The following is a 21,796-nucleotide window of genomic DNA, read 5'->3' on the forward strand; positions in this document are numbered from 1 at the left end:
TATGATCTTAATTCTCTCGTACTAATACAAGATCATATTCTCATGAAATAAGAAATTTTCTTGATATTATTATATAATTAATTCAAACAATAATTATAACATTCAAATATAATAAAATTGTACTTTTATTTAAATAAATAAAATGTCTTTACATGCTTTTAGGGAAATCGGCTTGGACCCTTTTCTTCTTACAATTAAAGTTGGCGTGGCCATTTGGGGATCATTTGGCTTCACGTGATGGGAGAAGTAGGTCGGCGTTGGCGAGTCCCGCCTTTGCTTGCGTATTGGGGGAGTGGCGAGGGCCACTCCTTACGGTGGCTGGTGGTGACCGTGGTGCCCCGACACTTTGTCTTGACATGTCATCGCTTCGCGGGCCGCCATGTGGAAGTGCCAAATTTCAGGTATAACAACCAATATAAAGTTTTTTGTAGAAAGGTAACTAATTAATGTCTAATTGGTACCGTAAGCAACCAAATAATTACTTTTGATTTTGATGATGGCGAGAAACACATATGATTCCCACGTATCAAAATGATCATTTTGAAGAGTAGGTCGCGATGATACTACTCTTGAGCCCAAACGACTAGTGGTGTGGTGTGGCGAAAATTTTATTATAAAGTGGTAGAGAAGAGAGAGAGAAAAGAGAGAGAAAGAAGCAATATTATTTGGTAGGTGATTCAAATCCCATATTTATTAAGGTGGATAATTTTGAAATTAAGATAATAAAAAATGTGAAAAATGTAAATTTCTCTAATTAATACGTGAATTAATGGGCCAGAAATGAAGGCCCAATCGGCTTCAGTGCATTGTCGACCACCCCGCGTCAAACTACACTGACATCCCATACCGCCACGTGTAAAGTCCCGTCACTGCTGTCTTTATCGTTTGCTTAACAAAGAAGCGTTCAATGGAGGGCCTAAACCGTCATTTCCCCGCCATTCCGCGTTGGCATGATGTTGTAAAACGGCGTATCTTCTGGTTTTATCTTTCTCTTTTCCGTTTGTATAAAACTCTTTCCACCGCCCTATCAAAGTTTTCCCGGAAAGAAATTTCACGACTAAAATTTGGTGATGGGGCTACTCTCTAATAGGTATTCTTTATCATAAATATATATGTTTGCTTTTTGATTCTGTTCGGTTGGGGAGATTTGATAGGAAAGTGAGGGAAAAACAATTAGCATAATGGTAGATTGAGATTTAGTCTTTTATTTCTCCTGGATAAAAGCCAAACTGGGCTATGGGGTTTTATGATCGTTGGATTTTGTGGATATTGATGTGGAAATTATGGGTGCAGAGTGGCTAAGGAGTCTCTCAAGCCAGGGGATCATATCTATTCTTGGAGGACTGCTTATATTTATGCCCATCACGGTTCTCCTCCTCTTTTAGTTCTCATTTGTTTCAAATAGTTTGTGTTATAAGTGTATTTAAAAAAAGTTCTTATATATATATTATCAACTACATTTGTTGATTTAACTAATAATATACATGCAAGTTGATGGTTTTTGACGTTTCTACTTCTAGTCTTGCATTGATCATTATATGTATCTATATGTGAGCAGCTTTGGTTGAAACGAGTTGGGGCTTGTACAGTTAGTGTAGTAAGGCTCTACATGTTTCAAGTAGAAAATAACTTTTAATTATGCAAGTGGTATTATGGTTCTGAATTATTGGAACATAAGATCAAGTGGTTATTGCAACATGGGTAGTATATGAAGAACTGAAACATAGGAAATGGATCTTATTGCTATATTTGCTGTGCGCTTTAGGAAGTTGCCAAGGGTACTGACTACCCACTTCCACATTTTGTATCCATTCATTATTATTATTTGTGTTGGATCATAGCAAGTTTATATTAGTTTTACAAAATGAATTGCTGAAGTTATGGAGAAGAAGATAGATACATAACAGATTGAATCTTCCTTTTTTTCTAGTAATCATTGAGGTGAAATGTAGCTGTAAGCATCATCTGATAAATTAAAGAGTTATCCTTACAGAATTTATGAATGGGAACACCTTTCTACTTTTGCTATCCCTGCAATTTTCAAAATATTTGGTTATGAAGTCAGTTTTTATACTTGATCAAGACTGAAACTTTTTTATTCTCATTATTCTATTTACTATACAAGTAATATTAGGGAGACACACAAATGACCACGTGTGTCAACACAATTTAAAATGGTGTGGTTTCACCGAAAAATAGTTGTTTTTAATGACATCACTGTATATAATTTTTAGTGTAACTTGTAACAAATATTATATTGTATATGTAACTTTGAAATTAATTTTTCCCTTTTTGTTTAGAAATATTCTGAAAGTGAGATAACATTCCTACAGGCATCTATGTTGGAGATGACACAGTGATTCACTTCACCAGACGTGGCCAAGAAGTGGGAACAGGGACTGTCTTGGATCTCCTCTTGGTTAGTTCTGGACCGGCTCGATCACTGGAGCACTGCCCCGATTGCACTTCACCTGATGAAGGCAGCGGGGTTGTTTCCTCATGCCTGAAATGTTTCCTTGCTGGAGGCATCTTGTACCGTTTCCAGTATGCTGTTAACCCAGCTCTTTTTCTTGCAAAAGCTCGTGGTGGAACTTGCACCTTAGCTGTCTCAGACCCAGCTAACATTGTGGTACATCGAGCAAAGTACCTACTTGACAATGGATTCGGCTGCTATAATATTTTCAAGAACAATTGTGAAGACTTTACTATCTACTGCAAAACTGGACTGCTTGTTGTTGATCAAGGAACAATCGGGCAAAGCGGTCAAGCTGTGTCGATAATAGGAGGACCTCTAGCTGCTGTCCTGTCCACGCCTTTGCGTCTTGTTACCACCAATATTTATGGGATGGCGGCAACAGCTGTTGGAGTCTATTGTGCTAGTAGATATGCTGCTGATATCGGAATGAGAAGGGATGTGGAGAAGGTACCTGTGGAGGATTTGACTAGAAGGCTGGCGACTGGCTTGCTCCAAGTTGTTGAATCCCAAATTTCAGCATCTCCACTCCAAGAGTCATCCCAGATTGTCACCCGATGACCACGGAGTTTGATGGTTGCTATTTGGTTCGTGCTTTTCACATGTGCGAATCAAGTTTCCCTATAATATGCATTGGTCTTTTCCTGGAGTGATAATCTCTAATACTATTGAATGCTTATTTCTATTGGAAATGTTTTCATTTCTTATCTGTTGAGAAGTGTTCAAGAGCTTCGAATATGTGTATTTATATATTATATGTATTCTAGGTGACTGCTTATGGTCATAAACCTAGCAGTTACCATAGTTTGAACCCAAACTTAACTCGGGGTTCTCACAACTTTGAGTTCAAACTTGTATTTGAATCAGTCGACAGAGATACAAAATTGTTGTTGCTGTCTTCACTTCTTTTTTTCTTTCGTGAGAAGCTTTTGTGCAGGACCTATCTTGAAGACAAAATGGAGGATTGCTGTCTATGGAGAGAACACTTCAAAACGAATTTTTTTAATATTGATTAGTTTATCAATTTTAATGAAAATAATATTTAGAAGCATAAAATTTGAGTTGTAATTTCACTAATGACTAATAATTTTGAATTGTAAATTATTTATGTTTATATTTTATTTCTATTTTAAGTCACAAATAAGGCAAATACTTCATAACAAGTAACTTTGGTAAGTTAGATTTGGTAGTCTTGGATATTGTTTCACTTATAATAACAGGTTAATATTTATATATTAATATTAATTATAGATGATAATGTTTACACTTCAAGAATATATATAATACTAGTTAAAAGTAAAGTAAGAATATATAGGGAAATTTTAGACAGAATGTATAATAACATACTTAATTTTTTTTTAAATGCCACCATAAAAAAATCTCTCATATATATGCCATTTTAAAATTTTGGACAAAAATACCCATATCAACCGAGACCTCTCACCTTCTCTCTTCCCAGCCAAACCAAACTCTTTCCTCTTCCTAGCCAAACCAAATTCTTCCCTCTTCCCAGCCAAACTCTCTCATTTCTATCTCATTATTTTCTCTCGGGTCACATTCTCACCATCTCAGGCGAAGCTCTCTCTCTCCCCACAGTCGCCGTTGCCACCGTCTTCTCGATCTCCGGCCACGGTAAGGTAAGACATTCGGATTTCATGTGTTTTTTTAAAAAAAAATTGAATTGTAATGTATAAATCGATGAAATGGGTTTGATTGTTAATCTTTATTTTGCAAAAAATGTAGCTTAAAATGGGTTTGATTCTATGTGCATTCTGCAAATTCTGCAAAAATTTTGTGGGTCGATGTTCTTTCGATTCCACATCGATGCTCCATCGATGACATACAGTGAGTAATCGATGCTCCATCGATTCTCCATCGATGGTATATCGATGCCATGTCGATTCTTTCATAATCGATGGTTTATCGATACCACATCGATGCATAATCGATACTGAAGTATAATCGATGCCACATCGAGTCCATATCGATGCTGAACATATATGGCATCGATTCGACATCGATACACCATCGAAAATAACATCTCAATTAGATGTTCGCATCAGCATCGACATGGCATCGATGGAGCATCGATGGAGCATCGATGTGGACTCGAAAGGCCATCGATGGTATATATCGATGCCATGTCGATACTGATGCATAATCGATGGCAAACGATGGTTTATCGATGCCACATCGATGTCATGTTGATGCTGAACATATATGGCATCGATTCCATGCTCCATCGATGCTATTTCGATGGTACATCGATCCCATTTCGATGACAACAACAGATTGAGTATTTTTTATAAATTCAACTAATTCTTTTTTTTTTTTGGATATTTTGCAGATGCCACCCAAACGTATCCCACCACTTGAGATCCCTATGGAGGATCATTATGTCGGTCGTTTGACCTATAGGGGTTCCGGGAGGTTAACAAAATTGAAGAAAAGATTTGAGGAGCATGGATTGTTGGGGAGGGTGAATGAGTCTGTTTTTGGACCATTCTTCACAGCCCCTCCCTTTTCGTTCTCTGGGGCATTGGTTCACACACTACTTTTGCGGAAGGTCAAGTCTCCGCGTGGCGATGAGGTGTACTTCTTGATGGGCCCAAACTTATGTAAGTTTGGGGTGCACGAGTTTGCCATTATCACCGGCCTGAGCTGCTCCTGTCCACCACTTGCCGTTGACATTGAACCTCACATTACTTCCTCCCGCCTAGTTGATACATATTTCAGTGTGGAACCCGAAAAAGACATTCGGTTCAGTATCTTGGAACGAGCTTTTAGTATGTGCGATGTACCTGATGATTTGTACAAGCTCGGTTTGGTTTACTTTGTGGAGGGGATACTATTGGGCGCTGAGAACGACAATGCTATTTGGCGAGATTCATTGTCGATGGTCGAGGATTTAGATTATTTTGAGAAGTATCCATGGGGATCCCTTTCATTCGATACAACTGTGAAACAATTCAATAGAGATATGAAAGCGATTGGTGGTACAATACCAGGTAAGAAGGCGAAGAAGATCACTGAGGTGGAGTCTTCTAAGGGTTTTAAGGTGGAGGCAAAGTACACTTGCAAGGGGTATCCACCAGCCTTGCAATATTGGGCGTACGAGACAATTCTTGATTTACAGAAGGAACACGCCAAGCCCTGTGGATTCAAGTTCCCTAGGATGCTACAGTGGGAGAGCATAGGCCAGCCAAAGCATTTGCATTTGAAGGATGTACTTGCGAGGAGACATGTAAGTTATAATACATTTAAATAATTCAAGAAATTTTGAATTATACTAATCAACTTATGTCATTTCTAATTTGATTGTTGTGTTTCCATTACAGTTGTCATGCATTTCTATCCTAAGGCCTCGACCAAATGAGCGAGACTTCTTTGATGCCGTATATCAGAGGACAGAGGGGGATGCTCCTAGGTATGCGATGCTGCAGAATATGATCCAGCCTGCACCAGAGGATGGAAGACCTTACGATCCTGAGGCAGAGGCTGTTGCGGTGGCTGAGATAGCCGTTGAGGCTGGCATATTTGTGGAGGATGCCCCGACAGAGTCTGCTCCAGATACTAGTACAGAACCTACTTCTGCTCCTGCTCCTACTCTTGCTCCTGGGGCTTATGAGGAGGTGTTGGGTGAGATAGCCAGACTATCAGGTGCAGTGGACGATGTTAAGGCCACTCTAGGTATCGTCCTTAAAAATCAAGAAGTCATATTAGAGAAGCTGGCAACACTAGGTGGTATACCTACTCCTGCACCTACTCCTGCACATACTCATGCACTCACTCCAACAAATGATGTAGAGTACGACATTCTCCCCTCATGTTACGAGCCTTCTGTTGGAGAAGCCACACCTTCTCAGCCAGTGCAGACGGTCTTAGGTACGACTAATCCATGAGTTTTTTTTTGTTTTAAAAAGATTAGATACTAATTGCTCCTTTATAGGTAAGCGTACTAGACAGAGACCAGTAAGGTACGAGGACTATACTCCAGCAGCCAAGAAACCAAAGTTCAAGGACCCAGTTACAATCCTTCCTTTAAAGGTGTTGGATCAAGATATGTTGACAACTTTTAACCGATGGGTACTCGGTGAGATTGATAACAGCAGACCGAGGAAGTTGGAATGTTGTGATGGGACCCCTGTTTGGTTCTTGAAGTTGAAGGTGGCAAAAGAATGGCTGGCAGAAACTGTAAGTCTCTTATGTTTGTTAGAACATTTATCTCATTTTAACAATCCACTATTCCTTAACGTTACTCTATTTATTTGCAGCATCTCGACGCTGCGAATTATCTTATACAGAGACGTCTTTTTGAGTTGCCGAAGACGTACCCCGTGAAAGCCACCGTACTTGATTCATCATTTGCACAATATATTCCTGCCAGATACGAGGAATTCAAGAAAAATGGCAGGACTTACCAATGGGACTCGGACATTCTTGATTTCCTGAAAGGAGATGCCAAAAAGTACAAGAAGCCTTGGGGTGATTGCAACGAGGTCTACTTCCACTGGTGCATGGAAAATCGGCACTAGGTCCTTTGCGAAATAAATTTCGCTGATTGGATGATCACTGTATTTGACTCAGATCATTCTAACTTTAGCCATAATAAGTTGTCTGAGTTGATGGAGCCTTGGACTAGGATGCTTCCATCTTTACTCAACGCTTCTGGTATGTTTAAAGGACACCCCAAGTTGAAAATAGCTAGACCGAAGATCACCGTTCCAAACTTTGATTGGCGGCGCATGTCCACTGATATTGTCCCACAGTCTAGAACCAGGTAGACGTACTAAATTCAGATTTTCAATAATGTTCTCCTTTAATTTTCAATACACTCACAATAAAGATTTCTTGGTTTCAGCGGAGATTGCGGTGTATTCGCCATCAAACACTTGGAGTTCATTCTTAGAGACATTCCCTTATCATATGCCATCGAGGACAACATTCAGTACTTCAGGGATAAATTATGCATCGACATTTTTTATGAGAATGTGTACCCTTGATGTTAGAACATTTATTTTGATTTCGATGACACACAATAGTATATTTCTCCTTAGTATTGTATATAAAAAATGTCGTTTCGATTAACAAAGTCCATTAATACACAAATATAAAGAGTAACAAAGTCCATTAATACACAAATAAAAAGAGTAACAAAGTCCATCAATACACAAATAAAAAGAGTAACAAAGACCATTAGTACCCAAATAAAAAGTTTAACATTGATGCCATAAATTTCAAACACGAACTTTACAAGTTGCCCTATTATGGCCTAGACCTCCACAAGTGCTGCACTTGCGTGGAACAACCAATTTATCTCCATTGGAAGGATGGCGTTTCGTCTTAGGCCTACCTTGTTTCTTCTTTGGACGACCAACCGGGTTTTTCTGCGCAGGTGTTCTCACTGTTATTGTCATAATGTCATGTGGAACAATCCACTCTTCCTCGTTACCAGTAGGATATATAGATTCTGTGTAAGAGGACCTCCATGTCTCAATTTTATAGTAATCTGAACACAACGAATAAAAGTTCACCCCTTGCTTAAGGGATCCAGATAGTGCATGAGCACATGGGATACCAATAATCTGAAACACGCCGCATGTGCATGTCTTATTCAGGAGGTCGACTTCACCATTCAGCTCACCATCTAACACATGGAACTCATGCCTCCCTATTGCATAAGGAATCAAGAATCGAGCTTTCTCAGCCATATCCACCAAATTTTTCTCATAGGTCGGTGCAAGAGTGGTAGTTGTCTTCTCGCTAGTTTCTTTCCTATTACAGAACCAGGACTGTAGTGTGAAGCGAATAAATTCGACGAATGTAGATATCGGAAAGCTCCTAGCGTCCCGGGTCTTATTGTTGAAACTTTCAGCGTAATTGCTTGTCATTATATTATACCTAGTATCCAGGAAAACTAAAATTTAATAGTAACATACATTTAGAAGATTTCATACATTAAAATACAATTGACAATGACATACCTATTTCCAGGAAAGTAAGCACGGGACCACTTATCAAAACCCATTCCTTCTAGGTATTGAACAATGGCTGGGTCTTTTGATTTGATTTTTTCGAAGTTAGCGTGGAACTCGAATTTCCTAAAAGCATATGTCGCATTATACATCAACACATGACAATGATCAGTCTTGAATTTAGCAACCACATTCATACTAATGTGGTGGTAGCAAGCACCGTGATAGGCATCGGAGAAAATAGTTTCCAAGGTATGTGTAATACTTGCATGCCTGTCAGATACAAACGCCAGGTCCTCGACTTCCCCAATCGCTTCTTTTAGCTTTGACATGAAATACTTCCAAGAATCATGATTCTCACTATCCACAATACCAAATGCAACTGGATATAGATGGTTATTTGCATCCAGCGCGACTGCACATAACATCTACCCACCGTATTTTGTCTTTAAAAAGGTACCGTCCACACATAACACAGGACGACATGTACGAAACCCTCTTCTACTAACTCCGAGTGAGAAAAAGCAATATTTGAATCGATCTTCCTCAGTGACAAAATCTGTCAACGTCCTGGGATTTTTCTGTTGAAGCATGAACAGGTACGATGGTAACTTCTGGTAGGATGCTTCCAGTGTCCCTCTAACATAAGAAAGAGCATTCTCTCGGCATCTCCAAGCTTTTCCATATGACAACTCAATGCCATAATCATTCTTAATGTCCTCTCTTATGTTGTTTGCCATGTATGCATTCGATCCAGTCTGATATTTTTTCTTTATGCAATGACCAATAACCCAAGGTGCAGCTTGGCGATGGCCTTTATGTCGGAGGTCAAGTGAGCAAGTGTGTTTGTTGGTGAAACGAGTTATCTCGAACATATCAGATTTAGGAATTCTCTTCCCCCTCAATCTCCACCCACAATCAGGATCCTTGCAAGTGATATACCAAACTTCAGTACCTGAATTCTTCACCACAAACTCGAAGTTCTGCTTCATTGCATACAAGTGTGCCTTCGTCTTCAACTCTAACTTGTTCTCAAAAACTTTCCCAACTTCTATTACTCCACAACTCACCCCAGATAACGTGGGGATAACATAAGAGGGGCATGGGATATCTTCAGCAGTATACGCTGGAGAACTCCATCTATTTCCATCATCTTGTGTAGTTGGACGACTGCTCTCTGATCCAGCAGTCCTCCGTCCTTGGCTTTCTTGACGACTTGGCAATGGTCGTACATTTAAATTATCTACTTGAACCACATGTAGCATCGACAATTGATCCTCTGAGTTATCATCAGAACTACTGCACCCCTCAACTCTTTCATCATCATCACCAAAAAGGGCAACTGGATCGTCATTGACATAAGGCTCATACTCATACCCATCATCATGCGGGAGATTTGTTGGGGGAAAAAAAGTTTCATTATGACTAGGACCTCCCATGCATACACTTGGCCCAGTAGCTGTTTGTGGAATAGCCGTGCATGATTGATTATGATTTTCCATATTAACACTCGCTCTAGGAGATGGATCAATAAGAGCAATGTTCTTTGCAATCGAACTAACGCATAAAGGAACCCGATGTTTTAAGGACTTTGAATTTCAAGAATAAGAGCACTAACTCCTTCATCATCTGTGATTTCAATGGGATCTACACTAAAATCATTGCATGTAAACGGCACTTCCAACTTTAAGTCAAACAATGACCTATCCACTTTCAACTTTGAATACAACTTCTCCAATAATTCTATGTAACCAACATCAATTGGTACATGTATTATAGTGTTCGAACTAGCTTTGAAATTCCATTTTTCTCCTTTTTGTTCCCAAACACCATTGTAAGAAACAATTATATTAACTCTGGAACCTGCAAATTTACAAAAAAAAAAACATAAGAAAATTATAAAAATAAAGTGTAATCTATGAAGAATCGATGGTAAATCGATGCCTATGAAAATCTGTATTGTAGTTCAAAATCGATGCCACATCGATGACATTTCGATGCATCATCGATGCTGATGGTTGCCATTTCGATGCGATACCATTTCGATGCCACATCGATGCCTTACCGACGCTGAACCAAATAAACATATATGGCATCGATTCAACATCGATACATCATCGATACCACCATCGATACCAACATCGAAATTATATATTTGCCTCAGTATCGAAATGGCATCGATGTACCATCGAAATGTCATCGATGCCATATATGTTTATTTGGTTCAGCGTCGATGTTACATCGATGCCACATCGATGCTACATCGACGCTGAACCAAATAAACATATATGGCATCGATGGCATTTCGATACACCATCGATATTACATCGATACTAACGTCGAAATTCGCCTCAGTATCGATATGGCATCGATGCTAATGGTTGCCCTATGTATGCGATTCAATTTCGATGTAATATCGATGCCACATTGATGCCATATCGATGCCATATCGACGCTGAACCAAATCAACATATATGACATCGATTCAACATCGATACACCATCGATATTACATCGAAAATATCATCTAATTTAGATGTTCGCATTAGCATCGACATGAAATCGATGGGGAATCGATGGAGCATCGATGTACTATCGATTTTGGAAATCTCAGATCCGAAGAACAGTTCAAAAGTTGCAGAAAAAAATACAAACTCAACTGCAGAACAGTTCGAATCTAATATCTAACTATGACATTTCATATTCATAAGTAAATTAATGAAATGATACTTACCCATGATTTTTTCTCTTAAAAATGCCAAGAAACTTCCAATCCGTTCCACCTCCGAGCTGTGAAAAAATGGTTGTAAATGAGGGATGAGAGAAAGAGATAGAGAGAGTGAAGTGTTAAATTTGAGTGAGGAGGGGAGGAGGGTATTTGTGTCCAAAATATAAGAGGGGGCATAATATGGGGAGAATTTTTATGTTGTCATTTAAAAAAAATTAAATATATTATGATGCATAAAGGGTAAAATTTCCCTATATATAATACTAGGTAAAAGTAACGTAGGTCCGTTTGTTTAGTTTTAAAGTTGTACATATTCTTTATAATTTTAATAAAAACTCGTTTATTATTTTAAAAAATATATATATATATATGTAATAGAATAAATTATAGTTCTATAGTATATACAAATATTTATATAAATAATTTCTATATATATGACATCTAAATACAACGTTGATATTGATATATATTTACATGACTATATGACATATATATAAATACTATAATATTTAAAAATAAATTAATAATAGAAATAGAAAAAGTCATAGTGTAGACAGTAGTATATATGCATCAACTATTTTTTGTTTCTAATATATCTTGCAATGTTCTTTGGTGAATTTGATGAAGAAAAAAAGCTACAATCACTTGATAAAAAATAAACTATCACACAAATAAGATAAAAAAAAATGATATTTATGCCTTTATTATTTTTAAATAAATATGATTTAATTATTTAAATTATAATAAAATATCACAAAAATATACTATTTTAATTAATTCATCAATTTATTTTTGTTTAAGTTTATGTTTGTTCTAGTTTTTGAATTTGGCAGTGACAACAAAAGATTATAGATTATATATTTAATATAATATTAAATTTTATTTAAGTTATAAAATATATAGTTTTATTATTTTCAAATAATTATCATTGTAAATATCTCAAAAATATCATATTTTAATTTGTTTAATTATTTATTTAGTTTTATTTAAGTTTACGGTTAAATATAAGGATATTTCGTTAAAGTTAACTGAAAAAAATTAAAAACCGTTAAAACAAAAAATTTTCTTTATCTACACATTTTTTATATAGAAGAGATATAGACACTCCATTCATTAAAAAAATGAGATTAATTTTTGTTTAATTTATCCTTAACACTTTTTCTCATTTGATATTCTTTAATTTAAATTATTTTTTTATCTTATCTTCGTAATTTTCTAAAAATTAATGTATAATTTTTAAAAAAATTTTATTTTAACAAAATTTTTTTTTATTTTATTTTTTATGTCTAAATATTTAAAATAAAACGATGCAAATGTAAAACAAGCCATGATAGATGAACTAACAATGCCACATCAAACCAATGATGTGACAAAATACTGATTAAAAAAAAGTCTAATACAGGTGATGATAGAGGCAATAGCAATGCCGCATCAAACCAACAATGTGACAAAGTACTAAGAAAAAAAAGTCACTTAGAGCACTTTTAATGTATATTCTACTCCTACTTTTAAAATATTTTCTCAAAAAATATATTTTTTTATTTTACCTCTAAATTTTACATTTTACAATATATCAGTTTCTCTATATATTTCTCTATATCATTTAAATATTATATCTTTAAACATATTTTATTAATTAAAGTAAAATAAAATAATTAAAAAATAATAATAAATATATATACTAATGGGAGAAAGAAAGTTTATAAAAAAAAAAATAATATTAAAATATTATATAAATGATATGTAAATGTAGATATGAATTAATTGGAGTTTGTGTATATCTATTATAAATATATGTATAAAAGAGCTGATAGAAGATGTTTTGTGAGTTTTAGCTAAATATTATAGAGAAAGTGCATTACAAAATATACCATCAAAACATATTTTTTTTATAATTTAACTCAAACTTTTACATTATACCATATATCAACTTCTCTATTTTTTATCTACATCATTTAAATATTATATTTAAAAAAAATATTTTATTCATTTTAAGTAATAAAATAATTAAATATAATAGTATCACACTCATATATATATATATATATACAAAATTTTATAAAAAAATAATAAAATATTTATAGCTTGATGAATAGTATTTCACTATATATAGAGAAATACTATTCATTTAGGTAAATAAATATAACTTTACATCACCCATTAAAAGACTATTTAACAAATTTTTATCTATATTATAAAGAATTAGACATTTTATCTCTTCCATTGAAAGTACTCTTAGACAGAAAAAGGCTAAAGATAATCAATGTTGAATAAAAGATGAAAAATTAAATAAGTGTCAGTATTTGGTGTTATACGTCTTATTATCTCAATAAAGATTAATTAGTGGCAAAATTCTCTCATCTTTACATTCTTATACACTTAACCTCCTATTCTTTTTTTTTTTTTCGCTCGTGAAACCTCCCAATTTTTTATTCCGTCGGCAAATTTAAAGTAAAGTTCATTCCAGTCTGTTAACTGCTATAGTGGACAATCCATGTGTACATAATGACACATGTGGCACGTTTTTATTAGTCCACGTTATTTATTTATTTAAATATTGTAAAAATTATTTAAAAATAATAAAAAAAGATTTAAAATTAAAAAAAAAATCATAAATTAAAAATTTTATAAAATTAAAAATTGTTTTTAATTTTTTTTGCTTTCTTTTTTCTTTTTCTTCTTCTTCTACCCAAATCTCTCTCTCGATCAATCTCCCTCTACCCAAAACTCTCTCGATCTTCCTCCTCTCTCTCTCTCGATCTCCCTCCCTCTCTCTTTCGATCTCCCCAGTTCTTCTTCTTGCAACTTCTCCATTCGCAAGGCTGGGCGGCGAAGATGGTAGCTCGGAGGTCGCGGTTGGGGTTGCGTGGGTGGAGTCACAGGTGGGTTGTGTGGGTGGATTTGCAGAAAAAAGAAGAAATATAAGAAGAAGAAGAAAAAGAAGAAGAAGAAGTGAAAGAAAAAAAGAGGAAGAAGAGAGGTATCGGGGGAGAGAGAGGGGATTAACTTTCTTTTTTATTTTTAGTTTTTAGTTACTTTTTAATTTAAAATAATTAGTAGAGTATAATATGGACGAAAAAGAGATCGCCACATACGTTAATGCATATTTACAACAGTAGATAACAAAAAAAATAAAGATCTTAGATTTGCTAATGGATTGGAAGGTTTTATCAGCAAAAAAAAAAAGAATGGGAGTTTAACAGTAAAAAATGTAAAAATAAGAAGTTTTTACCAATAATCATAAATGTATATTTATTTATGAAGAGTGTGCCTATACCACTATAAGATAACCATTGGATCTTGTTATTCTTACTTTTATACGGCAATGAACGAGAGACTATAGAATTTGCCCCACAAATAATATTATAATTTAACTTCATATTATTAAAAAATTATTTTTTAATTAAGAATGTCAAGGATGTTTTCATTTTTTTAATAATAAATTATAATGGCACTTAAATAGTTTTTAGAAATGCTGGAAGAAATCGAATTTATGAGAAATCTATTATAAATAATGGACTACTTAAAATATAGAAGCACCCTAAATTTTATTTGTAAATACATTGTTAAAGATTCAAGGTTTTTTAACTTTAAGACCTTCCAAAGCCGATCACACATTCTTTTCTCCAGTCTCCACTATGATATCTTACAAATGAAATCAAAGTGTCAAAATCTTCTTTGGTTAAATGGACATTGGTTTAACGATGTCATATTTAAAATTCAAATTATAACGCCACAGTACGAATCTTTCACCTTAATCAGCACAATAGGAAAACATTTCTCCACGAGGTCATACCACATTTTTGTTTCAACTAGAATTTTAAACGTATTGAGAACAAAAAGAAATAAACAAGCTTTAATGTATTACTTGATCAAACGAGTTCTTACATTAGCAAATAAAAATGTATTAAGACAAAATTTTGTGGTCCAGACGAGAATCCATCATATATATAATCACATTCTCTAATTCAGGGGTGGAACAGCCTAAAAAAAATTATGTGACTTAGTCGTTCAAAACAGGATTAGTATTTCACCAAAACATTTTCAAACCTTCCTAGACGAGCAATACTGCATTTACACAACCGTCGTTCTCTGGGTTGTTTGTCACCTGAGCGTATTTCCCTATATCCAAACACATGCGAGTAAGAAAAAAACAAATATAGAAAATGACTGAAGGTCTACAATGGTACCGTTAGGAGTGATAATCACAGTTATATTGGAATCTTACCCCATACAACTTTTCCTGCTGGAGTTACTAAACCAAGCTCACTGACATTCACCTGAAGTTCTCAGAAGAACAAGCAAAACAAGGTTAGACACAACACTGGTAGCAAAAAAAATCTATTAGAGAGACAATTGGCAACGGAGGATGGTACCTCAACAATGGTACCCCTTGTCAAGACACCAAGAGAAGTGTACATTTGTCCATTAGGATTTTTCTTTACTCCAATTATTTCAAGATTGAAAGTGCATTTCAATTCAGGGTGTGTTACATGAGCCTTTGTGAATCGAAGTCCACTAGGACGAATAAACCGTTCGTACTTTGGAGGCTTCCTTGTAAAACTAGGTCCCACAAATGTGGCTTTTGTAATCATCCTCTTCCATTGTTTAGCTATAAATAAAAATACACAATCGTGAATGTTAATGGAAGTGGCACTAATCATAACCAAAGACGCATTGAATTGAACAACTACAATGAAGATAGAATTATTAGCACAGCCCAAAGTTTTTGAAAAAAGCTTCTGCGGCATACAACATGAGAAAATCCTAAACACAAAAGTTCACTACTATCTTACTCTTGCGTTTTCCAGTTCTGAGCACTTTGAACATCTCATCTTCAGCCACAGGCCTTACCTAAAGAATGGAGGAATTTACAGCCAAAACCAAATGATTAATATATCAAGTAAAACGAAGAGCCTAATGGATGTTAGGTCCAGAAAGAGTCAGAAAACAAACATTAATATTTCTAGCACAGACAATAAGTTATGGTAATGCAAGATTTGACCTTACCTTAGGTAGAGGGACTTCCCATTTCCCAGCTTTCTCTTTTCTCTTTTGCTTAATGGTATTGCTAAGAACCTATTTAAGACATAATGTTAGAACTCCATATTGAAAAACACACACACATATATACATCATTTTTCCGTATTCCAAAGATAAGAGAAGAAAACATACCTTGGCCCGTGTTGTGTTTTCACGATCCAGCAAATATGAAGGAATAGCTCCCTCGTGAACATCATCATCCACCTTACGCCTGCTTGATGACTCCTCGTGCATAGCCAATCTGATCACACACACAAGCTTAAGTATTATCAGAATCAATTACAACTAGAATGTCAAACAATACAATAAAGATAATACACCACATAATACAAATTCCAAATGATTCACCAATTCCATCCTCAACAAATAATACAAATCATTTGTCCAAAAAAAAAGCAAGCTTGGTTACAGTTTTCATTATTATAATTTGTTTTCAAAGGGGAAATAAATATATCATGAAATTTTTCCAGGCAGCATTTTATTTATTACACATAAATTTTCTCAAACAAGCTCAAAATAAAGAAATATACAATTCCACTACTTTTCTTTCAGAGTTTACAATTGAACAGATTAAGAAAGAGCAAGGTGCATAGAATAAAATGTAAACAATTAACAACAAAAATAAAAGTGATAGAAAGCTCACGTTCTTTTCATCTGAGCCTTTTCAGCATAGCGCTTCTTAGCGAACATCTTACCCTTAATACCCAATGCCTGTTCCATAAAAATTGCAGAATAAATGACGAAAATCAATATATTTACGAGGAAAAAGTTTGTTGAAATGAACTAAAAAAAAAACATGGAGAAAACCTTCTGGGCAATGGAAGAGCGTTTGTGGACTTCACGCGCCTCCTTCTTGCGCTTGCGTTCGAAGTGGTCAGGGCGGTAGCCATAGCGCTTCCGGTGAAGCTCAATGTAATCTCCCTGAGGCTGAAATTTCACAAGCAAAGAAGAAGAAGAAGAAGTACAGAAATCAGTCTCAGATTCAAATTCACAATCAGTACGTAAACGAAAAGAAAAATCCCAAAGAGAGAGTGAGTGTGTGAGAGAGAACCATAGCTGCAGAAACTTGATTTCAGTCGCGAAGTTAGAGTAGCAGAAAACCCTAACGTGAAGTGAAGGGGTTTTGGAATTTGACTTGGAGAGCCTTATGTAACACTGTAATTTCTGATGGGTCAAACGTGAGCCCAATGGAGCCTATACGGATATATGAATAATGGACGTGTGCTGAGTCCGTTATCCAATGGAAATGGGCTTTAAAAAGAATGACAGGAAAATAAGAGAATTTTTTTAAAATAGGGTTTTTATATTATTAATGTACAAAAATATGAGAGTTATACTCTTCTTAATTTGTATGAGAAATTTATTAAAAAAAAAGTTAAAGTATGGAAAACACAATTAGTAGCTAACTAAAATATAGAAATGTGACATTTTTTTTATCATAGTTATGTTTTCTTTTTTTTTTGTTTTTGAAGGGAATTTTATTTATTTATTTTTTTACATCATTTATTTTTATTATTTTTCCTTACTTGTTTTTTCTACCAATTTTTTTCCAAAATCTTTTTTTCTTTCCATTTTTTCATTCTTCTTTTTCTTCTTTTTTTTTTTTCATTTTTATTCATTTATTTTTTTTCTTCTTTAATTTGTATTGTTTTGCTTTTTTTTTTTCCATATTTTTTTTCAGTTTTTTTGTTCATTTTTGTATTTATTATTTTCTCCTTCCATTTTTTTTTCCTTTTTTCACACATATAAGCTTTTTTTTTTCTTTTTTTTTTTTTCATTTTTTTCTACCAATTTTTTCATTTATATATTTTTTCTTTTCATTTTTCCATTATTTTTCTTCTTCTTCTTTTCATTCTTATTTATTCATCTATTTTTTTTCATTCATCATTTCTTTTGTTTTTTTTTTCATTTTTTCACTTATTCTTTTCTCATTCTATTTCTTTTTTTTCATTTTTTTTCACACATAGATTTTAACATTACATAATTATTCTACTATTTTTTTTATTTATTATCTTTTATTATTGTAATTTTTTTTATAGTTTTTTCCACTATATATAAAAAAAATTCAAATAAATTTTTTCAGCATTTTTTTTTTACTGTAACACTTATAGGAATACCAAAATTTAGAAAGAAAACTAATAAAAATATAAAAACGTGAATGGGTAACTGGTTACCTTCACATTCTTTGTGTGTATATTTCTGAGGGTAACTGGTTACTTTCACGTTCTGGTGTGTGTATATTTATGGTTTCTTTATGGTAACTCGTTGCTTATGTTACTAAAATCATAGTTACTTCTTCTTCCTTTTTTAATGAAGCGTTCTTCCATTTTTCCCTTCAAATTTGATGTTTCTTTTTATATTTTATATGATTTACTCGTCACCCCTCTTAGGTAACTGGTTACCCCTCTTATGGCAGAAAGTTACTCATCTCAGGATAATTGGTTACCCCTTCTGGTGCATGTCATTTAACCTAGCTCTAGGATTTTTTTTTAAGATCAATCAAATAACTGGTTACCCTACCCAGGATTTGAAAAAAAAAACGTACAATCTTAAAAAAAACATGTTTATAATAAATAAATAATATTTTTAAAAACAATTCATATTACAAAAAAAAAAAATTGCAAAACAACCAAAGAAAAATTTAATATAAAATTAGTAACATAAAAACAATATAAAAAAATAAATAACCTAAAAAAAATAATAATCAAATTACAAACATACCATTCCAAATTTGATTAAGAGTAAAACTATGGCATAAACCAACTTTTATACAAAAATATGGGAAAATAAACCCATAAAAGTGAAAATTCTTAAAAAAGCCATAGATTAACTTTTTTTTGAAAAAAAACCATATTTTTGCACATTCTATTAAAAATCTCATATAAAATGTAATTTCCTCTGAAAATAATTGGAAAACTTTTATATATACGGAAAATAACAAAAAAAATTATGATATTCCCAATTTTTTACAAATTTATAGTAAAATCTAAGCCCACAAGCCCAAAACCCAATAGCACATATATGGTAAACCCCAACCCACAAACCAAATCGATTACAACCCCAACCTATTTTTGTAACATGTTGTCTTCATCCCAATTTCAGAGATCTCCAAAACATCCGAAAACCCATAAGCAAATCAAAAACTGATTCAAGAGCTTACAAATTCATGAAGTCTGGGTAAAATCAGAATTTTTCTAATGCAATCTACTGCGAAATTTTCGAAATGATGTGTCTACAAAAACAACTACATGAAATCTATTATATGGTAAGTTACATTGTTCTTCTATTTTGTTCTTGATACATGTTGCATCTATAATAGATAATTAGTTGGAGTTTAGAACTTTCGAAACTCACTAAGACAATCTAGCAAAATCATATATTTTGTCACAGTTCTCCACAGAATCATTAACAAATATTACCATGGTAACAATTGTAAAACATGAAAACCTTTTATAAAAAAAATGTTACAATATTATAATGATCTTTCTTAGAATTTCTCCAATTTATTGTAAACATTTATTAATCTTTAAGTAATTTGCTCTTGCTTGTGCAAAATTTGGTAGTTTATAACCCATAATGTGAGGAGTTTATATGTTAAATTCTCATTTTAATTGGTGGATGTGTTAATGAATAGCTTTTGTTGACTTTGAGATCATTCTTCTTTACAGCAACAAGGTATTTGTTTTTGCTAAATCTTTGCTGCTCCTATTTGATTTTGTAATGAAAATATAAAGAATCTTTACATATCAATCTAATTTTTTCTTTTTATTCATTTGCAGACATGAATCCAATAACATCTTTGGTATATTATGATGGTCATTGGAATGAAAATAATGTGTATGAGGATTTCAAAATGCTTGGAGTGTTAATACCATTAGATTGCTCATTTACAACACTAATGAATATCTTGTCTACAGAGTTGTCTACCATTTTGTCAACAGAAAATGCAACAATTAAGTACCAGATTGCAGAAACATTGCCTCCATTGAAGATCAATAGTGATAGCTCTATACAATTCTTCTTGGAGTGCAAAAGAAATGACAGATACTCACAAAATACCCTTTGACTGTAACAGAGAACAACCAAACAATCACCTGTGGAGCACTTCAAAGGATGAGTTCTATTGTTGGTTCAAGTAGTAATAATATCTTTAATATAGTGAATGATATTTCAGACACATCAACATTGTCTATAGATGAACCTCAAGAACTACCAAATTTCATTCAATTGGCAAATCAAATTACAGATTTGATTTTGGAGAAGGGACAACATGAATCAATTCCTGAACACATCGGAACAGAAACTACAGTTATAACTCATGCGATTTATGATGGAATAAGAGAAAAACAGGTATACAAAAACAAAGAGGTCCTTACAACAGTAATTAGTCTTTATGCCATAAAAAAATTTCCAGTTCAAGGTCCACAAATCTTGCAAAAAAGAATATAAGTTGAAATGCCTTGATTCAGAATGTACGTGGTCATTTCGTGCTACAAGATATGGAAAGACAGATATGTTCCAAGTTAGGAAGTTCAATCATGCCCACACATGTTCCTTGGACATTATTCTTAGAGATCACTGCCAAGCTTCAAGCAGTATGGCTGGGAACATTGTGAAGACCAAGTTCACAGATCCAAAAACAAATTATAGACCTAAAGATATAGCTAAAGACATGTTGGACAGATATGGAGTTTCCATGAGTTACCAAAAAGCATGGAAATCTAAGGAAAAAGCAGTTAATTTTGTACATGGGTCAAGTCAAGATTCCTACTTAGACATTCCACGATATCTGCACGTTTTGAAGCACAAAAATCCAGGTACTGTAATAGATTTGGAAATTGATAGTCTAAACAGATTCAAATATCTTTTTATGGCTATGGGACAATCAATTCTAGGTTGGAAACATTGCATTCCAGTAATTGTTGTTGATAGAACATTTCTAAAAGCTCCATTTGGGGTTACACTTCTCATAGCTTCAACACAAGATGCAAATAGACACATCTTCCCATTGACTTTTGCTATAACAGATTCTGAAAACAATGATTCGTGGGAGTGGTTCTTCAGAAAAATAAAAGAATGTTATGGAGAAAGAGAAGAGTTGTGTATAGTTTCAGATGGACATGAAAGCATAGAGAATGCTATCAAAAATGTCTATCCAAATGTAACTCATGGAGTGTGCTCCCACTATCTTTTATGCAACATAAAGACCAAGTTTAGAACAGATGCAGAAGCAACCAACATGGCATTTCATGCTGCTGCAAAAGCTTATAACATGGAAGATTTTGAGAAATACACGAAGGACTTGGATAGTTTACATGAAGGAATTCGCCCTTTTTCTGGCCAATGAGGTTAAATATGAAAAGTGGGCAAAAATCTACTCCAAAAGTCGTAGATATGCAGCTATGACTTCAAACATAGCTGAATCCATTAATGCGACACTAAAAGAAATGAGAGAGCTTCCAGTAACAACATTACTTGAGTGCCTTAGAAACCTCATTCAAAAATAGAGCTACAACAACAAAATAGAAGCAGAAGTAACCTTTACATACTTGCCAAAGAAACAAGAGGAATACTTAAG

General features: G+C 33.9%; 5 protein-coding genes across 5 annotated transcripts; 3 read left to right on the top strand and 2 right to left on the bottom strand.

Annotated features, from left to right (window-relative positions):
• The first annotated feature begins 919 nt into the window (after positions 1-919).
• LOC133823605 (protein LEAD-SENSITIVE 1) lies at positions 920-3,375 on the top strand. Its single transcript, XM_062256468.1, has 3 exons — positions 920-1,090; positions 1,294-1,367; positions 2,334-3,375. Exons 1-3 carry the CDS (start codon positions 1,071-1,073, stop codon positions 3,032-3,034), a joined length of 795 nt encoding a protein of 264 aa, XP_062112452.1. The 5' UTR covers positions 920-1,070; the 3' UTR covers positions 3,035-3,375.
• A 506-nt stretch (positions 3,376-3,881) lies between these two features.
• Positions 3,882-7,565, top strand: LOC133823606 (uncharacterized). Its single transcript, XM_062256469.1, has 5 exons — positions 3,882-4,110; positions 4,821-5,717; positions 5,812-6,358; positions 6,423-6,667; positions 6,748-7,565. The coding sequence occupies exons 2-5, from the start codon at positions 4,821-4,823 to the stop codon at positions 7,006-7,008; spliced, it is 1,950 nt and encodes a 649-aa protein (XP_062112453.1). The 5' UTR covers positions 3,882-4,110; the 3' UTR covers positions 7,009-7,565.
• Positions 7,566-7,710: 145 nt separating this feature from the next.
• On the bottom strand, positions 7,711-8,876 carry LOC133825566 (uncharacterized). The gene is made up of 2 exons (XM_062258492.1): positions 8,458-8,876; positions 7,711-8,374 (listed from the first exon to the last, which is right to left on the bottom strand). The coding sequence occupies exons 1-2, from the start codon at positions 8,874-8,876 to the stop codon at positions 7,711-7,713; spliced, it is 1,083 nt and encodes a 360-aa protein (XP_062114476.1).
• A 6,141-nt stretch (positions 8,877-15,017) lies between these two features.
• LOC133823608 (uncharacterized) lies at positions 15,018-17,417 on the bottom strand. The gene is made up of 9 exons (XM_062256471.1): positions 17,270-17,417; positions 17,026-17,145; positions 16,862-16,929; positions 16,351-16,459; positions 16,181-16,254; positions 15,972-16,024; positions 15,552-15,787; positions 15,404-15,455; positions 15,018-15,297 (listed from the first exon to the last, which is right to left on the bottom strand). Exons 1-9 carry the CDS (start codon positions 17,270-17,272, stop codon positions 15,230-15,232), a joined length of 783 nt encoding a protein of 260 aa, XP_062112455.1. The 5' UTR covers positions 17,273-17,417; the 3' UTR covers positions 15,018-15,229.
• A 2,027-nt stretch (positions 17,418-19,444) lies between these two features.
• On the top strand, positions 19,445-21,565 carry LOC133825567 (uncharacterized). Its single transcript, XM_062258493.1, has 5 exons — positions 19,445-19,483; positions 19,887-19,893; positions 19,998-20,216; positions 20,393-20,568; positions 20,633-21,565. The coding sequence occupies exons 1-5, from the start codon at positions 19,445-19,447 to the stop codon at positions 21,563-21,565; spliced, it is 1,374 nt and encodes a 457-aa protein (XP_062114477.1).
• Positions 21,566-21,796: the final 231 nt, after the last annotated feature.

This window comes from Humulus lupulus, chromosome 3, assembly GCF_963169125.1.
Source record: "Humulus lupulus chromosome 3, drHumLupu1.1, whole genome shotgun sequence".
Taxonomy (NCBI): Eukaryota; Viridiplantae; Streptophyta; class Magnoliopsida; order Rosales; family Cannabaceae; genus Humulus; species Humulus lupulus.